The sequence below is a fragment of the Phaethon aethereus genome (genome assembly GCF_964289735.1).
Source record: "Phaethon aethereus genome assembly, chromosome: 5".
Taxonomy (NCBI): domain Eukaryota; kingdom Metazoa; phylum Chordata; class Aves; order Phaethontiformes; family Phaethontidae; genus Phaethon; species Phaethon aethereus.
The window spans coordinates 52501676-52521849 of record NC_138579.1 but is presented as its reverse complement, the minus strand read 5'-3'; the positions used below and the strand labels follow the sequence as shown (position 1 = coordinate 52521849).

General features: G+C 42.5%; 1 protein-coding gene across 1 annotated transcript in view; it reads right to left on the bottom strand.

Moving 5' to 3' along the window:
• TSPAN4 (tetraspanin 4) overlaps positions 1 to 17669 on the bottom strand; it is a gene marked incomplete at its 3' end in the record, with an annotated part of 208036 nt that extends 190367 nt beyond the window's left edge. The window contains exon 1 of the mRNA XM_082000000.1: positions 17066 to 17669. Within this exon, the coding sequence (XP_081856126.1) occupies positions 17066 to 17398 (333 nt within the window). The 5' untranslated portion in view covers positions 17399 to 17669. The remainder of the gene's footprint in view (positions 1 to 17065) is intronic.
• Between the last annotated feature and the right edge of the window lie 2505 nt (positions 17670 to 20174).

Below are 20174 nucleotides of genomic sequence, written 5' to 3'. Positions count from 1 at the left end.
TCACAAACAGGAGGGGGGATGGAAGCAGCCCCAGGCGCATCACCAACCACTTTGACCTGCAGAAAAAAAGCACCTTGCATTCTATTAAGAAATCCTGCCAAAAGATCAAGATTAAGTATTTGTTACAGACTTGCAGCAAATACGACAGTGCTGCTGCCTCTGTCTCTCTGTCTCTGGTATGTCGTTGAACAGCGTGTGCTCCTCAAACACCCAGTTTGAAGTGGGGGCAGCAAGGGCAGAGGTTTCAAAATTTATGCTACATTTTTACATTGTTTTTGTAAAGCTGCTTTCACACTTTATGAATTTGGTCAAATAACTCATGAGTAAACACTTTTAACAGCTTATTCAGCTCTGCCTGATACCAGAATTAAACACTCACAGTTGTATGATCCTTCTGTCAGGCTTACAGGTAGAAGATTAGAAGGAACTGTTAAAAACTTAGGATCAAAGGTAATTAAAAAAGACTACCATGTATAAACAATATCTAAATCATTGCACAAACTCTCTGGAGTGTCAAGGGCAGCTATAAAGCTCAAGCCAATAATACAACTTCTTGCTTAATTAATAACATTTTCAAAAGAAGCAGATAGCAAGTTTAGGGCTTCCTATAAGAGTGCAGCTACCAATTACAGAGACAAACAACCAGGGTAGAGTGGAAGACTTAAGAAACAGCTCATTAATAACATTTCCATGGTGATAAAATACTCTTGGGGATACACCGATCCTCTGGTTCAATGGCCCCAGGTGCTTCTCCTGAAGACTCAGGAAAGTACAGTCTATACAAATGAAGTAAGAATAAAGAAAACTAGAAAATCCCTGTCAACACTATCTACACACCACTGTCTTTGTCAACAACTATCTACACAACTGCAACATTCATCTAAAGAATGAACCTACCACTGTGGACCTGCATGCATAACTTCAAGAGATGGAGTAAACTGCAAACAGAGGCAGAAGAGGGAGGCTAGAAAGGGAAAGTCCCAAAGGCAGGGACTTGTAGAGGGGTATATGGATGCTTGCCAGCCCAGCAACACCCATAGAAGCAGTGCAAAAGTGGTATTTCTCAGTTGTTGGTCATTTTGTACAATTGCGGATCTATTCTTCCCAGATTATAAAAGTTACTCAAATTATTCAGGACACAAGAAGCCCAAACCCTCTGTAGCTGTTTTGTAAGCAGAGCCTATTTTCTAATTGTCCAAAAAACAACCCAAATATGAGGTGCAGCAGTAGGCACAGAGCTGGAGCTGAAAACTAAATGCAATCTGCTAAAAGATTATCACCTTTTAACACTTTGTAACACTAAAAGTGTTACAAGAAAACTCAGTGTTGCTTTGTAATTCTCAGGACTTTGCTCATTTGGAAGAAGGGACTTGATCAGACAACTAGAAGCAGAGCATCTAAGACTACTGAAATTACTTCAGCCTTCTGCCTTTCAAATAAATCCTGGATTATATGACACCACACATGACATGGTTAACACTTCTGCTCAATCCTGACATTTCCTAAGAGAATCACACGAGCCTGGAGTGTGAGAGGTGAGGACCCGCTTTCTCAGATCCACGTCACAGATGCCTTGTTCCAAGGGCAGAGCTCCTCCTGTCTTCTGCAGGCAGAAGCAGGGGCCACAGACTGGGAGAAGTTGTAACTGATTGAAGAGTACGAAGAGAGAGACTTGGAATAAAACTTCAAAGGACCTAAAAGATGTTCAGCTGTAATGGAAATTCAACAGGACATGGATATTTAAGTCATATTAGTCCTTTTGAACACACCAGGCTCAAAATTATCACTATCATAAAATCTTCACAGTATGGATGACTCAGTGATTCTCAAGCATACAAATTATATAGTAATTAATGACCAAGTAGTGGAAACTTATTGATGAAGTTAACACACAGGCTCTTCAAACATCCTCTTCCTTCCTTCCTCCTACCATACGTGTGTAACTATACACTCTAAATATCGTAGACCCCAACCACAACTCTTTCGGAATCCCTTCGCTTCCAACTATAACATTCAACAACGTTTTTTCTCTTCTAGCACACCTACTAACCACCTAGTAGCCTAGAATGGCTGCTATTAGATAATTGAGTTTGTAAGGAGATGTTGTTTTCTAAAAGACTAAAACTTCTGCTCTGTTGAATAATTTCACATTTTATATATAAGAATTTTTTTTAAATCATGTTTTCAATTTTAAGAAGAAAAGTTAAGAAAATCCTACAAGTAAAGCCAGTCTAAGATACTACTATACTTCATTTTTATTTAACCCCCCCTCAACTTTTTTAAAAGCAATGTCTGTATTAGATGACACAGTTTTACAGTTTCACACCTAATGACATGCAGTTAAGCTATCTGACACAAACTAAATGCATCTCAAGTGAGGGAAATGAGTATCGAGTTCTGCAGCACAAGCAAATGCAGTGATGCTGGCTGTGTGGAGGCCTAGATTGAGCTCACTGTATTGATTTTAAAGCAACTATACAGAAACAAGGATTTTCTTTGATGCTATTGCTCAAGTAGTTTTCTGAGAACGAAAGTATTTATTTCCGTGTCTCAGGTATTATTTTTAATTGGATACTAGAGGGAAATTATTTATTTCAAATCTTTTGAGACTTCTCCAGTAATGTTAGACATAATCTATTTTATCAAAAAGAGTTTCAAATATAGTTCCACAATAAATAAATAGCCTGGTTTGTGAATTCCTTCCCCAACAGGTAACCTGCCAAAAAAAAAATCCACTGAGACTTTCTATTTCATGATCCATGGATCTTGGCAAAGTAATTATTTTGTATTGTATCCCTCTTATATACACAGTGTCTCTTGCAACTCCCACCTCTTATCTTGTACTATTTATCTCAAGGAAATTGATATGATTTTCTCTTAATATCCCTAAATACACATATAACTTGATGCATATTTTCCCCCCTAGAACAAAATATGCCTGTCCAATATATACACTTACTGTTCTGGTGTAATCATTATAACTTCCAAACCTGATAGAACTTTAAGTCCCACAGCTGTCACTTGTTATTTCAAATTCTAAGTGAAATAGGATCTTGTTAGCTGAAATTGAACATCCACTCACAAAAACTCAGTTACCTCACTCGCTCATACACATGCATACAGCGATGAAACCATTCAGATATAATAAATGATTCTACATTCCGCATAAAACAAGAGTATGTCTGAGGTGAACATCCAGCTATTGTTTCCTATAGCACCTTTTTTTTTTTTTTTTTTTTTAATGTTCCAACTCAGGACAAAGTCAGCAGCAGCACTGAATTGTCACAACAAAGTTTCTGTAAACGTTTTGGAAGGCTCTGGAGATCTCAGAACATGCATCTAAGACTTTGATAACCTTGCAAAAGCTTCTTACTGTGCCTTTTATAAAGCCCAGCTTTACTTTATGAATCCTACTTCTTTGTATGCTGGAAAATAGCCTCATTCCATGATACCTGCATATACCAGTACACACCACTACATTCCCACTAAAACTTCTGTGCCAGTGGTAACTTTAGTGCCAAGATGAGTGAGGGTGTACTTGGTCCTGTACTTGCAATACTGCAGGGTGGCCGTGTTTTCTTTCCTTCTCGCTATCGCCTGTGCAGAAGTACCAGCATTGATTGGCACAAGGATGTGGCACCAGCCTGAAAGCCACAACACATACAACACCTACCACAGCAATGGCACAGGTTTCCACCAGGTCCCACTGCTTCCTTGGAGGCCGAGGCTGAGCTGAGGGTATAAAGGGGTCCCAGAGCCACTTTAGCAATGCTGGCATCCCTGGGGCCCCATGATAACCCCTGAAGTAGAAACTATAAGGCACCTGCGCCTGTGGCTCAGGAGCTACAGGCTGGACAACCCAGCGCAGCAGACACTGACAGGCTTTTAAGCACCATCTGAGCCCTCTGGCGCTGTCTGCCCTGTCTTCTGCAGCAGAAGCCACATAAGCTTTGCAGCAGAGTCCATGGGTAGCTGAGGCTTAAACGTTTGCATCTAATTAACACGCCACAGCTACTGGGAAACCGACTGTGCCTCTGCAGTTTTCCCACTTTATGAGTATTGCTTAGAAAGAATGGACAAAGCATTTGGCAATAAGGACAAAAGCCTAATTTGGGAACAGAACAAAGCAGGGTATAGCTGCAGAGAGAAAATGAAAAAAAACCCTAAAACTACTGTGTGTAGCACTGGATCTGTGAGCAACCTGCCATGTCATCAGAAAAAGGGTTAAATTGGACTGATGTTTGGGGAAAATGGACCTGTTTGGTAATTCAGTGGAAGATTTGACACCTCTATTGAGCAACTGAAACAGTACATAATAGCTAATGATATCTGTGATGAGAAAAAGATGGCTGTTTTAGTGAGCATAATGGTGACTGAAGCCTATAACTTGCTGTGCAACCTAACAGCTCCCATTATACCAGCAGACAGCAAAGCATGTGCCAAAACTGTGCAAATCCTACAGAGCCTCCCAGCCCACAAACACCGTGTGGCCACAGAGCATTTTCACTTTTACAGATATGGTAAAAGAGGGAAAAAAACCCCAAACCTCAACATGTGGCTGGAATAAAAAAAAAAAAAGTTAACAGCATTACCAGTTAGGACAAAACGAGGTGATGCACAAAGAGGATTAACTCACAAGCAGTAAGCAAAGGGAAGCAACCCAAAGCCAGGTATTGATGGGATCAAATGTGACTCTAAAGCATCAAGATCTGGCTCATATCTCACCAGCAGGATGAAGCATTTATGCAGCTGCTCGGTCATGTGATGAAGGGCAAGTGCATATGCTGCACCAAATGGTATACAGTACGACATCCCTTGTTGCTTTCAACTTTCATTTTCTTTCTTCTCTTTAGCACCTTTTCCTCCTATATATATGCCAGGGAGTTGTAATATCACCCCTGAAATATGCCCACTCTCACATGCATGTTTCCTATATGCCAGGGAGTATGCCAACAGAAGTATGCCAGGGAGAAAACAACACGAGAGTGGTGCTTTTGGTGTCGCAAACAATTTTGTAATCCAAATGAACCCTGGGTCAAAGGCAAATCCTGTAGCGACTGTGAAAAATGGCAATGTTTACAGAAGCTGTAAAAACCTCATGAAACAAAAAGGAAAACCATGTTCTTTTAGAAAGAAATAGAGCAACAAGAAAAAGTACAACCAGTTTGAAAAAGAATGTGCCAAAGAATTTCAGATTTCTTAGTTGGCCAGTTCTGTTTGGAGCCCATGGAAAACAGGGTACAAGTGCCCAGCACAGGGGACAACAAAGAAAGTACAATAGATAGATATACTCCTCCAGCTAGTAGAGGCGAGTTTTAAAATGAAGGGCCTTCTGCTGTTTCATAATTTCACATCCCAATTATCAAGTCAGTAAAATGGATTAGGTTGCAAAAGGGAGCGCTCCTAATACATGCACAGGGAAATCCACACTGCTGTTACAGAGAAGGTGACATGTAACTGTAAGCAGCTTGTGCTAAAAATACTAAGCTGGGAATTGAATGGGTTGAATATTATTTTGGAGAGAGAAATTTCAGCTGCAGTGACAAAGCATGAAGTATTTCCAAGCTCAACCCTCAAAGTAACTCACTGCAACTTTTGGGTAGAGCAAGTGGAATCTTAGAGGAAGGTACCAGCAGCTAAGAAAGCAAAGGAAAACAAAACCTGTGCTTGGTTTTCCAAAACAAAACCTTCTTGGACCAATTGCTTAATTTTGAAAAGCCTATGGAGTATTTGCTGAGAAATGAAGGCAGAGAGAAATTCAGTACTTAGACCATACCAGGATTTCATCTAAGGTTTTACTAGGGTAATGAAACATCCCTTTAGTGTCAGCAGTGGGAAAAAAATGTGTCTGTCCAGTCTGTGTGTTTTCAGGATTACAATTTAACCAGTACCATAAGTGGAGACATAGTCTCTCCTTAGGAACAGGACATTTTTCTCAGTGATTGTTAGTCGATTTTTCTCCAAGAATTATCTACCTAAAACCTATTTACAAATGGAAATTGGAAGGAGAATGGATACATGTTGTAACTAATGCAAGAGCATATTCAAGAGGACTGATAAGAGTACGGTCCTGAGTGAATACCCAAGGAATACAAATGGAAGTGGTTGGAAATTACACAAAGGATTTCAATGATGTTTATTTCAAATAAATAGATCCTAACTTGCTACACTGTTTCTTTGCCTCTGACTTGAACTTGAAACCTCCCTGTGGCACTGGAGCAGTAATTTTACCTGCCATATGATCCCCCTGAAAGGTCTGTTGTTTTGCTGCCATGTTATCACACCTTTGCAGAACACAGCGATGCCAACATGGAAAATGGATGCAAGAGTTTAGCCTGGAGTGCTAGAGAAACTTCCCACTTTGGCTACCAGAAACACCATGGTTGTATATACCTCTCGTTTCAGTTTTCCAAAGCAAAGGAGCACCAGGAAGGCAACTTCCTACCGAGAGGAGTAGTATGTCTGGGTGCTCCATGCTGTGCCACCAAGCTCTAGCGCACCAACCAAGATGCAAACAGAGATCCCTTAGCAGATCTGCCACCGAGAGAGGAGGGCAAGGGCACCAAAGCAGTGCAAGATACAATCAGCATGTTCTCCACGGTACAAACTGAATCCCACCACTGACAAAAGACATGGAACAACAAAAACCTGAAAATGAGCTCTTACTGATTATAACGTGAACGGCTACAATGAATGCACTCATGCACACTCAAATTGCTCCTGTTTTTTTCTGCACTGAAAGACCAGCCAAAAAGCTCTCAAGGTTGCCTCCTTTTTTGCACCAGACTTATTACTACACAGTTTGGGGCTTGCAAACATCAGAAAAGTACTAGTATACTACAAAAGTGAAAAAGTCTTGTGGTTGGAGGTCATGGAGTGACCCATGAATAAACAACAAAACAATGCCTGCTTTTTCATGTCCAAAGGTGCTTCAGTGTATACTTCGGTAGTGGCAGCATGTGTATATAGGATGCATTACACCATTTCTGGGTTCTTATTTCAGTTTGCAAAGTCATTCTAAAACAACCAAGTATTCTGCATGGATATAGCAAGTACGGAGCAGATGGTGGATGTGTTAAAAACTCTGGCCTTCAAGGATGGGAGCTTGTAACAGATTGCAAGTGGCAGTGGAACTTGATTCACGTCCAGAGTTCCAGTTGTTTTGTTGAAGAAAATGGTATCAAACGTGTCACCTCAGCTCCTTCCAATGTTGCCACAAATGGATTAGTGAAAAGATTTATTTAGACATAAGTAAACAATTTGTGCTACAACCCTGGATAAATGTCACTTAAAAAACAGGAGTACAAATTTTCGATTAGCCAATATGATGGCAGTCCATTTACAAACTTGACAGGAGCAATGCGGTGGATAGGATGTAACTCAAGGTCAATTTGTAGAGGGACTTTAGAAAAAAAAAGTTATGTAATAAAATGGCCATGAATAACTACATCTAAAAGTGTCATTTCCACTGGGTGGGAGGGGATGTTAAAAATTTGTTATTGAAAGACAACCAAGAGGTTTTTTGGAATGCTTAAGTGGTTCAGGACAAACTAGAGCTCTGTTTTATGTTTTATAAAAGAGCCGTAAGTCCATCTCACCCAGTATATATGTTCATAATAGCCAGTGGTCAATTCTGAGGAAATAAAGAACGTCAGCAATGTCAGAGAAATGCTCTATAGTAAGATGACCTAGAGAAATATCTACATGCTCAGTAGAACAGAACACATTTATGTATGGTGTTTCTCAAGGAGACCTGTACCCTTGCTGCCACTACAGGTGTCTCCCAGGTCGTCACAGGAACTGCCACAAGACCAGAATTTGCGAGTACCACTACTGGGAGACCATAGCATGGGCAAGGAAAAATCCCTTAGAAGGTCTGAAGCCCACAAGATTGTCTTCTATGGAGGAAGCCATCAGACAAGCATTTCCAAGCACAGCAGCACAGAGAGGTACTTGGTCTTGCTGCTCATAGTGAAGTCAATGAATGTATTTACTGAGAATCTAGCTCCTTCTCTGTGCTCTCCTTTCTAAATATTGTGTAGACAGCAAGGGCAAAACAACTGGCAATTAAAGAAGGAAGGAGGAGATATAAAACAAACTGGAGCCACTAATTTTGCCATTGCAGCCGCTGGCTGCTGTCTTTCCTTAGCGATTAAGCTCTCACCCCTCCTTTCTGCTTCTGGGGGAAGCACCTTGCTCACAGCTCAGGTGGTAGTGCCTCCTCGTGCTGTTGCATAGTTTAAGCCTACAGCCACGGAGCAACACAAAGTCTCATTTCCTACAGCCAAGATTCACCTTCCCCTTACTCAGCTCCATTCTGCCTCCTAGGGTCCAGTGCTGTCCCAGAGCAGCACAGAGAGAGAATCACTACTCTTAAGACTTGTGGGCAAAAAAAAAAAAAAAACCAAAACACACAACTGCCAGCATGTTATACCAGCAAAACCCCTACTGGGGGAACAACTAATACTAGCAAAAGCACTTTTTGCCATTACAGTCTACACCAGTCCTCCGAACAAAACAAGCTTTCTTGGCACGAGCACAATTTTGCTGGTGTAACTGCAGTTTACGCAAGGCTTTGTAATCCCACTGTAGGCCTGCCACGTAGTCTTTTGTTAAGTCAATGAGATTTTTGCTCCTAAGTGCTAAGCCTGTTTTAAATAAGAGACTTAAGTTGTTTAATTCCAAGTATTGCTCCCCGTGCTGGCAGTTTGATCATTGAAGTTGGTCACTGTGACAAAGAAAAGCCACATAAGGAAAAAGAAAGTGAACTTCACATGGAAAAATAAAGTGCAAACTGACATCTGCATGAAGGGCAGGTGGTTGGTTGGGTTTCCCTTTCTCACAGCACAGTTTTCCTTGTTCTCCGCACATCAAACAATCCTGTTAGGCACAGGGGGAAGACAGCTGGCTATTTGAATGGAGTGGGAGCAGACACTTGGTAGTTTTACCAACAAAGCGTCTACTAATGACTACAAGTGGAAGCCAAGAAGGCTCACTCCCACTGTAAGTTATATCCAGAGGCCTCTACATTATCAAAGTCCCCATTGATAGAGCCAGGAATGATATACAGAAAAAAAAAGTTCCTCCCGGAACACCCCATTGTAAAAGAAATGTGTAAGCATTTCTCCAGCATAAGTGCTGGAGAAAGAAAAGCATTAAATAAGAGCCAGCACACATTAAATCTGTATGCTCAGTGAACGTGTAATAAACAAAATCAGCACTAGTAAATCACTATTGTTTCACAGTCATCAGATGTAGTGTTTACAGGCATCACAGTGGATGATTTCTCAAAAAGGAGTTTACAAAACACAGCTGGAGGGGAAAGGGAAGCTTTAGTAACCAGGATTTTCCTGAAAAGGATGGATTGGGGTGAAAACATGAAGATGCTTGTGAGAGAAGCAGGTAATCAAGTATGGCATAACGTGCAGAGCAGAAACAAGGGTAGACAAAGTAATAATAAAATAAGCCAGTATGGATCAAGCTGATCTGGATTTAGAGCCACCCCTAAAGTGTACAACTCAGGGCGATTCCAAGAATAAGATGACATAAGAGCAACAGTTGCTGCTGCACTGTTTTGAAAGTATATCTCTATTTTGAGAACAAACAAAGGCATCGTGGACAAGGAAAGAATAAAAGGGGCTATATGAGCAATCTGGAAAACCAAGCAGAGGGGGGGAAAAAAAAAAAAACCACAAAAAACCAAACCAAAACAAATACCCAAAAGTCTTGAAAGTCTGTGTGTAAAAACTTACAAGACCGACTCATTCTGGTCCCTTGTCCTTGGACATCAACCTTCTGTCTTATCCAAACTACTATTTCAAATGTATGGCATTTTTGGAACAAGCTTCAGCTGAATCATGTTAAATTATAAAGCTCTGCATGCATTCACACTTGAAGCAGGTTGGGAGGGTGTTTCGGAAGTTGTTAGGTTTTTTTGTTGAAGACAGATTTAAGATGCATTACAGTATGACAGTCTAATTACAGACTGCAATTTCAATTTCATTTACTTCTGTTGCATCTTGTGATAGTTTAACAATTCCTGGAGAAACAATTACAGGGCAGTACTAAGAAATACAATTTACTGTCTCCAATCTGCATGAGTATGCAGAATTCATTCCATCCAACTCCACATTCCATTTTTGACCTAGCAGTGCTCACTTTACACTATAAATACCAGAGAGAAGTGTGTTTATATATTTTATATGGATACTGTGTCTCACTCATACAGTTACTTGTACAGATATGCTACCTTAGCCAAAAGTTATGTTCTAAATAAATAAATCAATCACATAGCAGTATTAATAGCTATCACATTTGAAACAGCAGTGTCTGGAGACAAACTGAGACTGGGATTTTCTTCTTCTAGATACTCTGTGGGTAGAGAGTTGCAAACAATCCCCTGGCCAAAAGGTTCATATTCTAAAATAAAAGCCCAAAGGGGGTGAAAAGGATGTAATACATGGGCAGAGTGAACTGTGAGGTGACAGTGTATGTTGTGATAGTTACTCTGACTTTGATCATAGCCACCACGATGAGAAATCATGTGTAAGAAAGAAGTACTGGCTAGCCTTCAAAAATCTTCAAGCCAAGACACAGAGGAGGAGGAATAATGATGGAAAAGATCTCACCTGCCTCACCTATGTTTGTCTTCCTCTGTATAGTTCAAATATTGGCTGCAATAGATTTAGTATCTGTCACCACCCAGAAGAGGGAATAATGTTTGCAGTCATTTCACTCATTGCTTTAAAAAGGCCAGTTTCTTCACAACTGCAACATGCCATATCCTGTGGGTTTATCCACTGATGGGTTTGCTCAGTTTTTTGTACTACCAGTAAGTCTGAATTAAATATAGTGGATATACTTGACAGCAAAACTTCTAAAGCAAGGTGCTTAGTCCATGCCAATATGTTAGCAACCCACCTAAAGCAATGAAGCTACTCTTTGTCATGAGTAACAGCAAGCAATTTGAAGATGGTATCTATTATATAGTCAACTTCAAGGCAATTTTTTTCTCCTTTATTAAGAGCCTTCTGAGCCTAGTTTCCTAAGGAAAAGAAGATTATGAAAGTGAACTGTGTTGGCGGAGTATCCAACGAATAACTCGTGAGTCCATTTGTCACTGACAGCCTGATTTGACAGATATGCACCCTTTCAAAGTCATTAACTTCCTAAAAGTTTTCAGAAGATACGCGTTTAGGTAGCAAATGTAGCCCTTAGCAATGCCTTCTCTGGGAGATAAGACTCCAGCATGATTCCCAACCCCTATCAGACCTCAGAATCCACACAGAAAAGAGACTGTATGAATGGCACCGCTGTGGGAAAAGCGCTAATTGGTGCCCCTATAAATCAGACATCAGGTAATACAATCATCTCTCTCTCACTTGATATCAGTCCTCTGTAGTTCTGCTTCTCACAGAAATGCTGTTTTTTTAAGTCTGTAACTCCCATATCAAATGGCTTTCCTTTCTTCAAAAGCAATGCTCCTTAAAAATACATCCTTAGAGAGCCCTCACAAAGTCAGAGGCAGAGGTAAGATGTCAATCAGACTGAGCAGTTTCTGGAGGAGGTAAGTAACAAAGGAGAATCACAGACTGGGAGGCAGTTAGAGAAAATTACATTCTGGGGTAAACTTCCCATGTTTTACTTACACAGGACCAAAGTCTGTATTGCTGTTTAATAAAATTTTTGTTTGTCATACATTATTTACCTGTTATACATATGAAAATACACAACCTGTCCTATTTCTAATCAAACTGTCTTCTCAGAGCACCACTCAGCTGGGAGACATGGACTGTCTTCCCTGCAGAACAGCATGCAGCAACTCCAATTTATAAGCTCAGCTCCATGGGATGAGTGGTAGCCCTCGCCCATAGGAGGAGAACGTGCACAAATAATGAGGATGAGATGGTAGGCCTGCTTTTAAAATGGCTTACTGCTCTATTGGTAATTTTTTTTTCCACCAACTTAAGACTGCAGCCAAGTATAAATACAAAATGATTGCTGTCCTCAGCCACTAACGATCTGTAGAGTTTCTGGCCATTTTAGCCATCAATCTCATTCAGCTGACTGATGGAGGATAGAGGATGCAGATGAAGGACAAGGAATCCAATTCAACAAAATTAGCTTCTTCTCTCACAAAATTCTCCAGCTTTGGGCATAAGCTCAGCCAACAGCTCTCCTCTCAAGCTAATAATGTCAGACGGTTTCCCAACAAGGTAGAAAGAAATGAAGAGACACCCCTCTGCCTCCACCCTCTGGTCATATTTGGCCAGGATCACTCAAAGACCATCCAATGCCCCATGGTGCATTTTGATATCAAGCTGTTGCTTTTTCCAGCTGCCCTGCACACTCAGTCTTCCAGATATTACAAACATTTGCATAGTTCTTACAAGACATACCTGTGCCACTGAAGTTGAAGTGCAAGGAAGGAAAATTATGCCAGTAATGAGGAATTTCTCATTTTCATTACTTCCCCTCTTCCTTCCAATTACATCCAAGTAACTAAAATTGACTGCTGGCAGTATCACTAGTGCACCAGGCCAGCAGTACTCATTAGTGCAGAGCTTCCCAAACTATGTTCCACGAACCATCAACAGCAGCAAAGCCAGAGCAAGAGACCTACAGCTGGTCCCTGAAATTAGATTAAATAGGTTCTTGGTTTTTTCCACAGAGATCCTAGTGCATTCACTAGTGCTACCTGCCACTTCATTGGCTCTGTGTTTCCACACATTTCAGATTTGCACTTTGTGTCTCAGAAGCCAAGATACATCATTCTCAAGGCTGTATCTGTTGGGAGTTGTATATGGACCAAATGGCAAAATCAAGCAAAGTGCTTATCTGTTTAGGCATGAAGGTGGAAAGCAGAGTTGCAGCTGCTCATCCCAGCCATAGTGTGTCCAGAAGATGGCAACTCCCAAGTCTTCAAGCTGCAAGACAATATTCCCCTCGGTCTTTGGGAGCCTACCCACTGGAATTAGTTTCTTTACATATCATTTTGAAGACTTTGACTTCTTTGTAGTGCATACAACTTTAGTATGTTTTAACAGTGGAAAGGAGACATATACACAGAAATAATTAATAATACGTTTGATTAGTAATAAACCTTTGTCTCCTTTCTTTTTGTTCCTGTCTCCTCTCTATAACTAGTCTCCTAAAAACAGCATTTTGCAAATTCTGTGCTTTACTGAATTTATCTACTGGTTAAAGCATTACCTCAAGAGTCAGATAGAGGTATTCAGCTCTTTGATGGGCAAATCGCTACCAATCTAGATAGTTTTCTCTAGCATAGGATCTCTTAAGGAAAGCAAAAGCCACTGGAAACACAAGTACAGTTCTGTGAATTTCCTTCTTTGAGTCTTGGAGGTTTTGGAGTCAGAAGTCAAAGAAAGTGAGAATGCTGGCATAAGCCAAGGGGAATTAAGGAGATGACATTTTTCTTTCTATAGCACCCTCTCAGCCCTTGGGATATACCCTATGGGGTTTTTTAACAAAAAAAAAAAAAAAAAAGAAAAAAAAAAAAAGAGAGAGACAGCAAGCAGAGCCTTGGAATACAAGCACAGGAAAAAAAATAATTCATTTTGCTGACTGTCATAAAGAAACTCCAAAAGTTTGGAGGACTGAATTTGGAAAACAGATGTTCTTCCCTGGGTATTTCACAGTGAAATACAAATATTTCATTATGAAATAAAAATACTCTGCTTTGCAATCATCCAAGGTGATCTTTAGTCTTGAGGGTTCAGCAATTCAACAAAAGAAAATCGAAGTCCTTACAAATGAATGAAGTCAGGCAAGTAGTATGTATCAGGTGACAAAAGTTATTTTGGGAGCTTACAAACCAGTGCAATGATACGATGGCTCCTCTGCATCTGTCAGTATTCCAGGAAATGGCCTCTGAATGGCAATTCCCATTTGAGTGGCAGCACTGCTGTCTAATAATGTTTTGTCCATGTTTCAGTACCTTAATACCCCAGAGTAGTTGCAAATGCACCAAGAGCAATTTGTGCAAGATTCCTCATGGAGAAAAGAGCTATTCTAGGACTACCAGATTTTTTCTCTACATTAATAGCTGCTGGTCTGCTGTACCAACATACGGATTCTTACACTGACAAGGCACCTTAGCCTCTGACACCTATAAAGGAGCTTTGTGTTCCCTTCAACCGTCAAAATAGGGAGAAATTTGCTCTGTTTTCACAGTTATATGACAGCTTTTAAAAATTTTACAGCATGAGCGCAGTACCTAATCCAATAAAGGTTGCCAGGAACATTTAAAATCAAGGTCTCTGAGACTTTGTTTCCTATAAACTCACCAGACTTACAAGAAAAGGGTCTTTTCCTCAGAAATGTAGTACCAATCCCACCAGAGTTGCACAGGGCTGAGGACTATTTTTCTGCCCTGCTGTGGGAAAGATAGCTGGAAGTACTGGGAAATAGGCTGTAAGGATGCATAAAATGGACTGGAGATAATGAATGGGAACAGTAAGAAGAAAATGGAAATATGATTTCTGAAGGAAAAGCATTTGCTCAAAACAGATTAAAAAGCAGGAACAACCTGTAATAGGCATTTAACGCAATGACTGCTTTCTATACATGGAAATAAGAAATAATTGCAGTTTTTATTTGGAGGTCAAAGCATGAAGAAAACAAGTCCTCTTCCTACTTACTATTGTCTGTCACTAACCAACTACCTAGAGAAGGGTGGAGGGGAAAGGTGGGGACAGCAAAACCTCCGTGAGCATGTATGCAAAGAGAAATCCTGTCATCTTGCACAGATGCTTTTCCTTCAATTTCGCAAAGTAGAACAGGACCAATAACATACAACTTTAAAAACAAAACAGCAGCAGCATCAACGTGTAATTCAAAGATTTTTAATCACTAGGAATGGAGATTTTTTTCCTGCTTTTACTAACAATAGGTCAGCTTAAACCAGTACTTTTTAAAAATCATCTCTTTTTAGTTACTTTCTCCACTGTAAGAAGGTGAAGAGCTGCATCTATTATAACTACATGCTGTGCAAACCTCATTTGGACATGATCATCATCAATCACTCCTGCTGTGCAGGTAGCATGTGAAAGGGAAACAAAACAGAAATCGTGCTGCAGTATTTGACACCACCCACTCCACTGCTTGTATGTTTTAGTTGACGAAAAGCCCAGTTGGCATATGGTTATTCTCTCTTTTTGGGACCTCTGTCTTTTCTCTCCCCCCAAGCATTAGAGAATAGATTTGATGGTTTCAGGGGAAAAACAAAAACCTTTCCTTCTCTCAGAGGATTAAGGCTTTCCTACTGAAAAGCATGCCAAAGATACATCATTATGTGCCATCTTCCCTTTGTAAATATACACACACCACTTGCAGCAGTACCTCCTCTTGTCATATGCATATGCTTCAGTGGAAGACGAATATTGTAAAAGGCAACAGAATGCAGTGAGTATCCTTTGTGGCAGTGCCACGCATAGTCCTGAAGAGCTATTAACACCAGCATCCTCTTGCATTTCTCTAGCACACACTTCAACTAGCTGTCAGTGCTATAATCTCAACAAGGGACAGTTAGTAGAGGCACAAGTTTTAAGAGAGCGAGAAAGACAGTGTTTGTCTTTTTCAGAAAGGTCTGGAGTAAGCTACAATAAATATTAGATAGTATTTAGGAACGCAGAAGCAACCAGAGTCAGAGTTGAAAGACAGGCTTCTGTCTTACCAACAGTCTTTCCACCAGCTTATCTAGGGTGTAAAGAGAGCACTCTCCTTGTCTTTCATAGCTCAGGTTAGTACCACACCAATTCAGTGGACTTGCACTGATTTATCACATCCTGACTCCTTGGTATGACTCAGGTCAGCAGAAGTTGCCTGCACTTTGTGTTTTCTGATGCACCAGCTCTGCAGCATGCCTGGTTTAAACAGCTGCACAGCAATACATACTACAGAACAGCTCTTTCCATCTCACTCACAGCCCTCTGTGTACCTCCAACAATTCCTGAGCATACAATCAGTAATATGGACATGGTGACATCCAACTGCAAACACACACATCCTCCTTAAGCGTCAGGACAGAAGTGGTGTCACTTCACAATACTCCTCATTTCCCTTAGCATGTTAATAAAGCACTCTGGAAGAGTGAGGCTTTTAAAGGCACCTCCTGAGGACCTTGCGACAGACCCTCCCACACAGAAATCTCGACAGGAGACTCTGAACTAGAAATGACTTCCTCCCCTCCCCTAGCAATCATGCTACTCCCTTTTTTATAGGACAAACAGCGTTTGTAACCTGAACGCCTCACTGAGCTTCTTTAGTCTCTGTCTACAGCCTATGCCCCGTTTCATAGCAGTGAAATGCCCAACCACCCTGCTGTTGACAGCCACCTCATTTATTAGAAAGATGATGCGGAGATGCACGCCCATATGTCCCATCACTGCTGACACACGCATGCCTCGTAGTGATTTGATAAGCTCTTGCCACAGAGTAGCAGCCCTAAAAGAAGGGAGGAGAACTCTGATCTCCCTCCACATTTCAGAGCCACGTCTTCAGGAGGGGATGGCAACTCTAGGACCCATCACTGACCAGGACAGAGAGTGACCACCTGGAGATTCTTGATACAGGCTTTAACGTTGTGATGTAGTGAGTGTGCCATCCACGATACAGCAATGGATGTAGGCACGTGCTTGACCTTAAAAATCATGAATGGCAGCCTCAGTGACTTCTGTAAGACTATGCACAACTTTTGAGGCAAGCACACACAAGAATGTGAAAGATCAGGGCAACAAAAGGAGCGTACGGCTCTCACTGGAATGAAGAGATGAAGGCATTCATGCAACTGGCCTCCATAAACACACTCTTTTGCCTTGTATCACTGTTTTGAAACACAGCTGAAGACCAGGAAATGAGAGAGTGAAGGAAACCCTCGGTAGGTTGCCCACACAAATTAATGAGGCCACAGAAAGGGTAGCCTAGGCATCACCTTGTTCAGGTTCCAAGTTTAAACTTCTACGTTTAAGAGCAGCAACAGGTTTACCTTCCATCTTAGTAAGCAGACAAAAAAGCAACCGCCTCGCAGTTTCAAACATGTACTCACCCAGAAGAGAAGATTGAAGACAAACATTAGGTACTTGATACACTGCAGGCAGTTGTGAGCCATGCTGCACCTCTTCAGTTCTAGGAGAAAAATAAACGAGAGATCCAGGTAAAAGACAACGTACTTGTTTCCCTTGGGGGACGTGTACTTAGCCTTGGTGGCCTTAGGGCCTGGGTTGGTGTGGAATCCAAAAAAAGAGTTGCTGGCAGCCCCAAACTGGCCACCATACATGCTGCTGTAGCGACGAAAGGCGCCATTTGGGAAACTGTAATCCTTGCTGTCCAGGGAAGGACTCCTGTGATAGGTCGACTCATCCGTGCTAGACCTGCGCATGGTGGCTTCAGCTCGTCCTGTCGCAACTGCTGCTCTGACAATCGTCGGATGTCAATGGTGCGGGTGAAAGGTTTGTGATTTTCTTTCCTCCTCCTTGCTATGAATCCCCTATTGCTTTGCACCAGCTGTTCTTTTGTCTGCCATCCTGTCAAGGAGTTACACGTGCTGTAAAGTTGGAGAACTGAAGTCTGCTTAGCCAGGAGTTAGGGAGCAGTGTGCTTCCACATGAGAAAGACTTCTGCACAAGTAAACATTCCCTCCGGTGTCACAATCGTCCCTCCCGGCCCACCCCACTACCAGAGAAGGAAGAAAGAGAGAGAGATATACTGTACCCAAAGCAATGTATTTTAAAAAAAGGAAGCGTGACCTCCCTTGGATCGCAAATGCCATATAAAACCCCAGCTCCACATGCCACACACAGACAAAAGTGCCGCTGCCCACGACTCGTGGGAAAGGGCAGGAATTATCCAAAAGGCGAGCAGCTCCCGTGGCCCTTTCCTCTTCGCCACATTGCTCTGCCCCGAGGCGCTCGGCTCACTTTAAGGATCCCCGTATCCCCTTCACGCGGAGGGCGCCTGTGCCCAGCCAGCCACGCAGCTCCATTCGCAGCGCGGCCGCCACTCCTCCTCCTCGGCTCCGCGCCAATCGCGCCGCCCGCCCGCCCCGGCCCGCCCCGCCGCGCCCCGGCCCCGCGCCCCGGCCCGGCACCGCCCGCCGAGGCAGGAGAAGGCGCCGCCGCGCCCCTCCTTGCCCCTGCCGCCGCCCGCCTGTCGCAGCCCCTCTGGCACCCCCCACCCCACCTTCGCAGTAGGAAGCCGTCCCCACGGTTTCGGGGTGCGACGGGCTCTGCCTCAGCCCGGCGGGAGCACAAGCGGGGACGGCAGCAGGAGCCCCCGCCCGGGGCACGACTCGGGGCCGCCCGGCTCTGCCCGCCGCGGCCCCCCCCCCGCTCCGAAACTCCTAGCACGGAGAGCGAGCCTGACGTGCAGTTGGCTTTAAAAGGGCTGCCCGGATACACAGGCAGTGCTGCCAGCAGAAACGGGAATAAGGAACTGTTACTAAAAAAAATTTCTGCATAAGCATTCGGGATGCTGGGCGAGGAGCGGGGTCAGAACGGGCCGTGCTTCCCTTGCCGGAATGCTTGCTTGTTCTCCTGCAGATCCATCACCAGGATTTTCCTCATTTACTCAAGTCCCATAGAATCATCACTCAGCAAAACGTATGGCCAAGCTCATTTGCTTCTCCAGCAGCCTGCTTCCCCCTGTCAGGTAACTGGCTGATTGGCATCATACTCTGTATGTTGAGGAGCACTTCCCTAAAATCTGGCTATTCCCACAGGCAGTACAGAGTTGAAAATCTGCCCTACGCAACTTTTCCAGAAAGGAAAAATGTGACTGAGCCTGTGGTAAGCACAGCATCAACACCTGGGAAAGCAAGACTCACTTGCCATCTTTGCCCTACATTCCCGGTGTGAGTAACTCACTCTGTCTCCACATGTGCCATCTCCTTATCTGTGAAATGGGATGGCCAGACTCTGCCTTCCTTCTCTCATCATGTCTGCCTTATGATTTTGTCTGTAAGCTCCAGGAGCTGAGTGAGAAAATGGCTGGCTAACATTTTTTAAAAGGCTTGCCCCAGCAGAGAATTAATCAAGATGAAAACGGGTTTCTTACATGAAGCATCTTGCCAGTCTCAGCACAAATCAACAGACATAGGCACCAATTAATTAAAGAACAAATTAGTAAAAGTAAAATAAGCTGGTTTTGCACATAGCCTGAGCAGTTCACTCTCACATTCTGTTAATTTACAAACTGCAAAGCTAGAGTCTAATTATTTCCCTCCATTTCCTCCACAAACTATAAATACACTGAGCATACCTGGTGCAAGCTTTAGAGAGAAAGAACTTGAGCACAAAGCACAAGGCTAATAACTCCTGCGCCATCTGTTTCAACAACTTTGGATGACTTACAACCTTCCCACTTTTTAATTTGAAAAGTGGAACAGATCTCTAAGAACAGAGATGCTTCATAGCCACGATGGAACTCACTCTTCTACTCTTCCTCCCTCCCTTTCCTGCACAGTATAAACTCTGTCACCAGAAAGGCATCTTCCTTTCCTAGGACATAAAGATGGTCCCATGCAAGCAGATCTGTTCTCGCTCTGAGTTTGCAATACACCATTTATTTTTCCTACGGCACCAAACAGTTCTGCCTCCAATGTTTCTCCTTGTCTGTATGGCGACTAGACCAGTTTGGCAATGGTGACCCAAAGGTGATTTAAATATTTTTTTATGTCCCCTGTCAGTATACAGAAATGCCTAGACACAAAGTTCCCTATTAAATCCTAAAAAGAAAAACTGGGTACAGCTCTGTACACAGATTATGTTGAAACAGTGTCAAGTCAGATAACTGTTACTGCCATTGCCGAGGCCTCAGTGAGCTTTGTGCATGTACTGTGAGCTCAAGCGATGATCAGTGTGTCAAAATATTCTACTGAGGATCCCTAAAGAACCCGCCAGTCCCCATAGTTTGTATGAGAGCTGCTTTCCGGGCCTCTTTGGCCCCCTGCTCGCCTTTGGCTCCTCTTTCAGTGCACCATGTTTTTCCAGACCCAGCTGCTTCTTTCCCTGTTCCACACTCAGGGCTCCCCCTTCTCATGTCTCGCTGTGTGTGATGCCTCTGGACCCAAAGGAACCATCAATTGAAACCAAAGGGTATTTTGCTACAGCTTTGGATCAGGCCTTCCTTTTATCCATTTTGAATACTGCTTTCTCTTC